The 10026-nt window shown below is 45.1% G+C and overlaps 1 protein-coding gene across 2 annotated transcripts in view; it reads left to right on the forward strand.

Annotated features, from left to right (window-relative positions):
• The window catches only part of LOC119466562 (uncharacterized), a 110584-nt gene extending 103836 nt beyond the window's left edge, over positions 1-6748 (forward strand). For both annotated transcript variants that reach the window (XM_049657284.1, XM_049657283.1), the window contains exons 3-5: positions 1166-1311; positions 4062-4197; positions 4900-6748. In XM_049657284.1, the coding sequence (XP_049513241.1) occupies positions 1166-1311; positions 4062-4197; positions 4900-5140 (523 nt within the window). In that variant the 3' untranslated portion in view covers positions 5141-6748. The remainder of the gene's footprint in view (positions 1-1165; positions 1312-4061; positions 4198-4899) is intronic.
• The last annotated feature ends 3278 nt before the right edge of the window (positions 6749-10026 follow it).

The raw sequence follows: 10026 nt of genomic DNA on the forward strand, positions 1-10026 counted from the left end.
CGCAGGGCCCTAGTATTTCTCAGCACATATTCTGCCCCAAAGATAAGCAAAAAAACGCCCAAAGTTCGCTTTCATTACCGCTATTCCCCTGTGTAATGATCCTATCTTTGGGTATAACCCTATGTCTGAATAAGCTACAAGGAAGGAGCCGATTTCGAACAGTAATAGTGCATGTAAAAAAATATCACTTTAGTTGGTTGGCCATCAGCCATGCATGTCATACGGCATGCGCTGGTTCTCGTCATATCACAGAAGCTAAGTATAACAGTGTGTCTGATAAGTACTTGGCAGGAAAACCACGTGATAACGCCGAGTGTTGGTGGCTGCCATTCTGCCTTGGAATAGTTTGGGTGTTCGCCAATAGCGGGACATGTTGGGGTGTCCGCGACTGGAGCTGTGACCTTCACTTAAGGACACTAATGAGAAGCAATAAATCAGTTCAGAGTGATAATGCTCCATGACTATATTTTCGCGATTTCGCAGTAATACGAGTAAGTATATTACCTTGGAAGAGAAAATGAAGGTCACAGTTAATTTTGTTCTAATTTTGAGCCGAAACTGCAGCTTCGGTACGTCACTGTGACGTAACAGATTTCAATGTATATCTTCGTATACTTGGGAACTGTAGCTCGGTAAACGTTCTTGAAAGTTTCTAAATTCAATCTCTTCGACTTTTAAAATACGATCTCTTCGATCTTAACGGATAATCAATTCAACTAGACTCGAACAGACGCCGTCAAAATACATGACGTCACGGCAAGCTGGTGGGGGAATTTCACGGCGGCATCGCCACCATATTTCAATGTTTGGGTCCTTTCTTGTTTACTAAGCCTCTTTTATTCCTGGAGAGAGTGGTCGCTCTAGTATTGTAGAAGGTAATATAGTATGTAATAAAGCTGTAAAATGTTTTCTTTTTCTTTTGTGTCCCTTCAAGAAGAACAGTGTTTCTTGTCTGTTGTTAACGATTAATATTACTAGGGTGGTGATTCTTCCAGCTCGTATAGGTTCCATGATCTGGGCAACTAGTCGTAAATAATTACAAGAGATTTAGGCCACCTCCGATGTGATTTTTCCGCTTGTCTCGTTTACTTGCATCGAGCCCCACGTGCAATGACTTCTATTGAAAGCATGAAAAATGAACTCTTGCATTGTGTTGACGCTGCAGTCACCTTACCGACGCCATGGAATGCGTGAACGGCTTCACGCGGCGCTGTTTCAACCAGCGACAGCGCGAGATCTACAGGCGGCTCACCAGCGGGGCGGCTCAACTCATTGAAGATTTCTGTCAGGAAGGGTCCAGATTTAGGATGAGTGAGTGTGGTTTGCCTTTTTGACCGTAACGAGGCGCTTGATGTTCAACGCATTCAGGAAACTAGATGAACGTCCCCTGTGTGAACAGAAAGTACTAGAACACCGTACCTACCGATCATCGGCTCAGAAGGCAATGAAGGCAGTTTCGTGCATGCTTTCTGAGAACGGCTGATTTGTACGAGCGCCTTTAACTCTTTAGTACTGTGCGTGCACCCCCTCTCTCTCTTTCCCTTCTTTCTCTTACCCTTCTCCCTTCCTCCAGCGTAGGGTATAGCCAACCGGACTCTTGACTGGTTAACATCCATGCCTTCCTTATGCGCCCTTTCTCTCGTTCGCACTGTTTTGATATCACGCTTTTACCGAAAGGCATTGGATTAAGAGAGAACTCATAGGATTAGAAGGAGAGGGCTAAGGATTGTGACGAAGGTAAATTTTACAGGAAAGGCATAAAATTGGCGCTTTGATACGTCGCCGGAAAAAGATAAAGCATTACTTCGGGGAGTAGAACCATTATGAGTCCGCCATTGTGTTTGAGAGTAATTGCATTAGATTTACTCTAGCTGAAAGGATCACGTGTTCGCATCGTGGAAGCTTTGACAGAGATGAACATAATTACCACTCACTTTTTTTGCCGAGCACAATTATTGCATAGTTTCTATGACGGTAGCTATACGTTTTTTTGTTAGTTGTATGCTAATGCAGTCACCACGGAAAGAGGGTGGAGGACTCGCTCAGGCCACCGCAGCGTTGTTCTTTATAGAGGCCGTGACGTCAGCAATGCTACGAGCTGCACCTTCTGAACGTCCTTTTCAATGAGTCATACTCTTTGTCTGCATACTGTGTGCTATTTATGAAGTGTTATTTGAAGGAAATTTTGAAATCACAATTGACGCTGGGCACATCTTATATCTTACCTAGTAGCACACAGTTGCAAGAAAGTGCTCACTATCTAACTCATGTAGAGCCGGTAAGTATTAATTTCCTGGCGCGGCGGCTCAATTATGACTCTCTGGCCGGCTGCTGAGGTCGCAGGTTCAAGTGCCTTCTGCGGTGGTTGCATTTCGGTGGGGGTGGAATGCAAAAACGCTCGCGTACCACGCCTTATATTGAAAGTAAAGACCCCCAGTTTGTCGAAATTGATCCGAAGCATCCTAATACGGCTTGTCTCGTTGCCCATGAGTTGCATCGGGTATTATATCGTAGAAAAAAATCAAATGTCGACTTCCAACGCTCACAACAAATTTGTACTGTTTGCAACCCTGTTTTTCATTGGTCTCACGAAAAGCTATATACGTAGAATTTGACATCTGGTATAATAAACCATTAAAAATTAAATTACGGGGTTTTACGTGCCAAAACCATAATCTGATTATGAGGCAAGCCGCAGTGGGGGGCTCTGAAAATTTGGACCACCTGAGGTTCTTTAACGTGCACGTAAATCTTAGTACACGGATGTTTTCGCATTTCGCCCCCATCGAAAATGCGGCCGCCGTGGCCGGGATTCGATCCCGCGACCTCGTGCTCAGCAGCTCAACACCATAGCCACTGAGCAGCCACGGCGGGTTATAATAAACCATGTTCAGCTAGCACAGGCGGCATGTTAGCCGCCATGGATCATAACATGTTCGAAGGAAGGAAGGAAAGAGTGGAGAAGGAAAGGCAGGGAGGTTAACCAGTTCAGCACAACCGGTTTGCTACCCTACACAAGGAAGCGGGATGAGAGGGAATGAAAGATGGGGCGGAGAGAGAGAGAGAGAGAGAGAGCACACAGCACAGCACACACAAGAGAGACCACTATGCTTTATCGCTTATGGCTAGGGGTGGCATTCACTAAATCTTATTCATTTCTGATTGAAATGGCCGACAATGCTTTTTGCAATGCCTGCCTGCCTTTGCGAGGAGACGATAGAACAAATTATATGCGACTGTCCTGGATATAATGTTCAGAGACAGTTCCTGGCGTCCGTTCTAGCGCACCTTGACAACAGACCAATGTCAGTTGAAGTGATTCTCACATGTTGTCGACAGAAGACGGGCTTGTACAAAAGAAACGGGCTTGCACAAGCGGCTGTGATAGTGATGTCACTTACCACGCAAGAGTGACGGACTGTGACTGACGATAACATGTTCGATATGTCGCAGCAGGCCAACTTGCCCGCACTCACACTGAAACGTATAACGGCGTGGTGGAGCTATAGTTTCTTGCAGTGATCTGCCCATATGAAGACATCTAGGCTTTAATAGGTCCTTACATACCAAAAGCAGGTCAGCGTTATCGATCACATTTAGAATACTCTGTGTCTAGTCTGGTCATGAATTCTTTGGCCTCGAAACTCTTGTGACTGCTAGTACATAATGATATACGCCACAAAATAACAATAAGCAATTTGAAAATGTTGTGAGCATGTTGGTGAAACTTTTACCATCGGCGCGTACAGAAACACAGACACTGGTCATACACTAAAAAAAAAAAAAAAAAAAAAAAAAAAAAAAAAAAAAAAAAAAAAAAAAAAAACATCCCTCCAACCTACGGTTCTCTAGAAAGACCGTCACGTGTTTACCATAAAGGCTGACGCTGCATACTGAACCTAGATAGCTAAACAGTTTTTTAGTCGTAAATAGGAACAATTTTGCATTTACTAGCCTCATCTCAACCACTATGGTCTCAACCGTTGCTTTCGAAACACACCTAGCCCGTACATGGGTGGTTGCGATGCGAATAACACTTTTGATTTTGATTTCTGGTGCAGCGTACCTGAAGCATTCGAAGTGCTACAAGCAGTTACAGGACGACTACAATTACTGCGCAGCGGTCTACATGGCACAGCGAGCCGAGCTTCAAGGGCAGATGCTAAGCACACAAGAGAAGATACGACTTTCTTGCTGGTAAGTTTGTGTCGCTAATGTTCACTCTAGAGCTCACTTGCTTGAACCTCTAGACTATCTAGAATTCAAACTAGTGATTAGTCTGAGCTCGGTATTTGCCTCTCTCGCCTTGCTGGTACTAAAGTAATAAAGTCCGAGTAAAGGATCACGTCGAGGCGCTCAGACATGTACGGGGTAATTTATTTTTCCGGGGACACTTCATTACCATTCAATACAATAAAGCATAAACATTCGTTGATAAGTGAAATCGTTAACTGTAAAATGACACTAATATTTCACAGTTAACGCTTATCAACTGTGATCGAACAAGCAATGTGGCTGGTGCCAACGTTCTGACAAGGGGACTCGTCTTGCGCAAGTCCCCTTGTCAGAACGATAGCTCCAGCCCCATTTCTTCTTTGTTGGACCACTGCTCATACCTCCGAGCCTCCTTCTTGCTTTAAATACCTGTCTTGAACGATTACGCTGGTGGAATTCACTTCAGCCTTGAAGCTGCTATTAGAGCGTGAATAATTATGAGGTGACCTTGTGGGCATCCAGTGTCGACTAAGTTATAAGACTTCTAGTGGTTTTCAACAACTGTATGAAGCCTGCGGCCACGCATTTTCAAGTTTGGGGCGCACTTTTAACATTTCGCAACAATTGTTTTCGTGAATGTCCGTTATCCTCCTGACCCTCTTCATTTCACCTTTGCTCGTGCAGCCAGATGGACGGCTACAAAAACTGTGCCAAGACGGCTGTGCTCCGGCGTTGCGACGTGGAAGCGGCCGAGCTCGCTGAAGACATCATCGTCAAGGCTGGTGGCTACCTTGTGTCGACGCACTGCGCCGGGTACCGAATCGACGAGCCTACTTGCAGTAGTTGTTCGGCAAGGGTCGCCCTTACATTGAGGGCTACTTTGGCTGTTTTCGCATGCTACTTTATATTTTCCAGACGACAATAGACATAGCCTCAATTAAGGCACTCTGTGGCTAGAGGAAACGAAGTTTTGCGGCTGGTGCGCAGAGGTGGGGCAGTCATCAAGAAGAAAAGAGAGTTCAGCTGTGGCCATCGCATCTGCGACGCTCAAAGTTTCTGTGAGCTGCAGGATTTTCTTCTTCAGAAGACAGTTGCCATCTTATTCTACTATATAGCTGCGAGAAAACGGGAAACCTGTAACCCCGACCGGTACCCTGACCACTGTCAGTGGTCGGAGTACCGAATCGGAAGCTGTGACCAAGAAGTGTTCGAGAAATGTAGTCATCGCGTTGTCGACGAATATGGCTTCGCTGACGTGCACCAGACGTCAACAGCTCTCTTCGTGCTCAGTGCAGACAGAGGACGCAAAGTGTGGCGATTATAGCGGTAGGTGTTGAACCTACAGCTGCGAGCAAGAGACATTCACGACGTTTGCAGTGCACTTCACTTGGACTTGGTCAATGACAGATTTAACCTTGCAACACAAGGCACGAAAGGGATCGCAATGGTAGAACATTGACTTGCTGACTCATTGCTTGTTGGCCAGGGCTCGGTACTTGTGACTTCTTCTGGGTCCAGTGTCACTCTGTTAAATCTGCTCTTTACTACGATGTCTGGGCATTGACTTGCCGACAGTTACGAACCTTTTAATTGTCTCTCTTCTGCGCAAGACAGTAGCCATTGTGCTGAGGCTCACCGCAAACACAGGATGTGGATTGTGTTGGTTTGACCTCAGTGGTTAGATACCGAAGTGGACTCAACGAGCAACAACCGTCCACGGATGCGCTCAGTGTCCTGCCGATGACGGTGGCCACTGTGGAGCGTCGTCTCGCCAACGAACTATTCCTTCAACGAAGAATTGTGTGGTGAAAGAAAGCAAACTGAGACGGTCATTGTGTTGTGTCGACTGCAGATTTTGCGCACAAAGAAACAATGAAGAGAGAACGTTACCGTTGTCTGTGTTTTTAGTGACACTCAAACACTCAACTCTTTGCGCATGCGGTCAAGAGATGTGGTTTACTTAGATGGCCACTGGCGGTCGTTTTCTCACCGCCAGTGCACTGTCGCAAAACACCGTAAAAATGGTCACTAGTATCTGAATTTACGAGTGCTTACTGATGCCAAGAAGAATTTTGAACTGTTTGCGACGTTTCAAACACTCACAATGTGCGTGCTTGCATCGAACGCTGGATATTTTTATTATCCTGCTCAATCAACTCGGCAATCTTTATAACCCGAACCCACAAAGTGCGGGAGGCTTGTCCATGCACTCAGGAGACCATATGTGTGATTGAATTAGAGCCGCACTTGCTCGAGATACCGGCTTTACTAAGTCGGTATTTTCTCGGTTACAATCCGGCATTATCGTGTTGGCTTTCCGGAGATCCGGTCAAGGAGAAAGAAAGAATCTGGGCAGACATTGATTATATAATAGGACGAAGAAGGCTTATATGTCACATAAATCATTCTTCGTTCTGATTCCCTTTCGGAATGTCGTGGCTAGACTCCTTGCCTAAATTGAGTGACATTTATATGCAGTATTACGCCTTAGTGTTAAACGCTCTTTTTTGAGAGCCTCTTAGGATATTTCATTACGCCGTCACTGTGTTTTTGTTTACAGTAATTTTTAAATGTTAGCTTGCTGTTTGGCATCAACTAGACGCAATTGTGAAGCCGCCTTTCACACAAAGTAAAAAAAAAAAAAAAAACGTGAGGAAATGTAGTCCATGAATTTATGAAATACCTTGCAGGTAAGTAAATCTTTGACCCTCAATTGTCGCCACCCTATAAAAAAAAAAAAAAACTCGCTGTCGTTGCTCATGACGAAGTAAAGCGTGTTAACCTTTGCGAGCGCTTATTAGACGCATGCATAGCGTTACCAGGCAACATTTCCTCTAAGTGAGTTATTTCATAACCTTCTTGCCCTTTGTGAAAAATTGTTAGCTTCATGCAGACGAAGATATATATTGGGTACTACAAAAATGTGCACGGAAGAGCTATTCTTTACAATTTAAGTAGACGCATCTACAGCCATCTTGTTCTGTGTCCATAGTGCAAGTATGAAGCATGTTAACGTTTATTTTGGGCAAGTGCGGCTCGATGTTAGGGCTCAAGGAGGGCAGAATGAGTGTCCGTATTATTTCGGAGGAGCATGCGCATACCGTATACCATTCTACTCATATATGCCCGTCCAGATTACCATGACAGTTCTATATCATGTCTGTCGTGCGCGGCTGTATAAGACATGTGTTCGTGCCACGAAAGAACATTTCAAAAAGTATGAATTGAGGTGGCGGAGAGTTAATATATTGCCGCTAGATTATAACGAGCTGTATTTTTATCATTCCATAGTCAAAGAATTGGACGAAATTAAAGTACTGACCTCTTTTGCCTTATTTGTGGTGAGAATCCTCACTTTAAAGACCACTCAATCACTGCGAACAGCAGTCTGAAAATTTTGAATAATATCGTTTAACGTCCCAAAGCAACAAACGGACTATGGCACGCCGTATAGTGGAGGATTCTGGATCAATTTAGACTTGCTGGGATTATTTAACGTTAGGTTGATTAACACAGATGAATTTAAGTACACCAGCGTATTTTAATTCCCCCTCCATCGGAATGTGCGCAGAAATCTAACCAGCGATCTTGTGCAAACGCAGCAGTTGAATATCGCCAATGTAAATTAATGTGCACACTATATGAAGTCATGGCTGGCTCGTCTTTTCGATCGCCTGTGATTCAACGATTTTCTGCCTGGCATTTCTGAATGGCATGTATCTGGTCCCCGGCTGTTCCTCGCTACATCATCCACCACCGGGCCAAAGACCCTGCGCTTTTTAGAATAATGCACATCGCCCTGTGCAGCTCGGGGAATACCGTCATGTTCGAGCATGGAAGAAAAAATAAAGGTCGGAAGGCAGTGTCACGCGACTATCTTGACGTCTTGCAGAAAAAAAAATTATGAAGAACCAACGCCAGTTGTTATCCAGGAATGCACTTAGCATGCATTGGGAGACAGTTATTTATGGTACTACGTTGCAGAATGTGTTATGGGTGGCCTTGCTTGTACGCGGGAGACAACCGGTACTTCGACCGCCACTTCCTCAACAACCTCAAGGACCAGTTTGAAACTCCGTGCAGAGTCTGCGACAATAGGCTTAGCGTCTCAAGCTTAGCGTCTCAAAAAGCATTTCAGCACGTGACCCTGCCACGTGATGGAAGGTGATAGTTTCTATTTGCCACGCACGGCTAAGGTTTGTGTTGACGCTCGGGAGCGATCGTCGTTGTCACGACGTTTTATGAAATCGTGAACGGCATGCGAAATTTGCCAAGTATGACCTGAAGTCGAGTGCACAAGTCGATGTCTCGTTAGCTCTGCCTGCTCTCGGAAATGTTTGTGGTAGGGCGTGATAGCAGTGACCTCGCTTAGAAATACAAAACTAGAGAGACGGCAAGTTACCTTGTCGAAACGTTGGCTGCAGCGACATTCCTGTTCTACTACTATTATGACTTCGCTTACGTGTTTATTAGGTTTCCAGGTACCACGCCCGCTTCAAATGCGGCGAGCAGAAAGCAAGATGCCCGGGGCCTCTGGCTCAACACAAAGCAGTGGTAACTCCGATGGCCGACGCTACTAACACGTTGCAAAAAATAAGCAACGCGGAAGCCAATAAACCAATAACAATGTACAAATAAACAACGCCAGTGAACTGTCTGCGAACCACGTGCCTGTGTGTTGTTCCAATATTCAGAGTTACGGGAGCTTACTTGGGCGAGGGAAAGCAGGAAGGAGAGGATGTCAGAGGAGGCTGCATTGAAAAATGCTTGTGCCTTTCTCCTAACTTCCATATTTCTTCCATGAGAAGTACGCCTCTAACTTAACAAGCATCGACGCGGCGGCATGGGTGATGGTTCTTGCGGATGTACGAACGAACGGACACGTCCGCCTCAGATTCTTGCTCATAAATGTTGTTCGAATAAACGAAGGAAGGCTCCCTTCCCAAATACAGTAAACCCGGCGCGAACTGCGATCACGTAGTTGAAAGAAGTAATTTCGAGGGATGATTTAAGGGATGTACCAGAGCTGTGTGACCATAACGTCATTCTGTCAAACACGATGTAACGATTGAGGCTGGCCGAGTGACATTAGTCAATGAACAGTACGAAAGATATAAGAACATTGCTGTAAATACCATCACGTGAACACGTTGAAACCATAGAGCTTCGTTATAGGAATATTGATTAAAACGATGCTGTATATAGTGTTTGCATGCTCCGTAGTATTCGCAGTGTAAGAAAAACATGAACTACACTCTATTTTTGATTCCTCGCATAGTTGCTAAACGCCGCGCACATGGTTGACCGAAGGCACTCTCCCCTGATGCGCTACACACCGAAGTCTCGTGTGGACGTTGCCGCTTTCTGCGGACGTTGTTTTATTTTTCAGTGGGCTTCGGTAAATATGTGCACGGCTTTCTTAGAAGCTGCGTCTCCGTTCGTTAGAACAGTATACCTGATTACCGGATAACAGTATAGCATATTATTTATGTCCTGAATCAAAAAGAGGCCATCCTAGAGTCTTTGTCTCAGCTCTGGGCACGTGTCACTTCTCTGAAGGCGTCGGGGAGGCGGGGTGTCAAAGATTCATACATGAATCACTAACCCTAATGGGAGTCAGTGGCTCTCATACGGCTGTCGGGAAAAGGGCGTTTGTTTTTGTACGTCGACGGAGCTTTTTGTGTGCTGTTTCGTCTAAATGAACGAGTTACGACATGTTTCCATCATAAACAGCTATAGAGTGCTGTTCCTTAGGTTTAGGGAAGGAATTCCCCGTCTAAAGTGAGGAACTCCCTCAGAGTAAAGCAATCG

This window comes from Dermacentor silvarum, chromosome 10 (genome assembly GCF_013339745.2).
Source record: "Dermacentor silvarum isolate Dsil-2018 chromosome 10, BIME_Dsil_1.4, whole genome shotgun sequence".
NCBI classification, from domain to species: Eukaryota; Metazoa; Arthropoda; class Arachnida; order Ixodida; family Ixodidae; genus Dermacentor; species Dermacentor silvarum.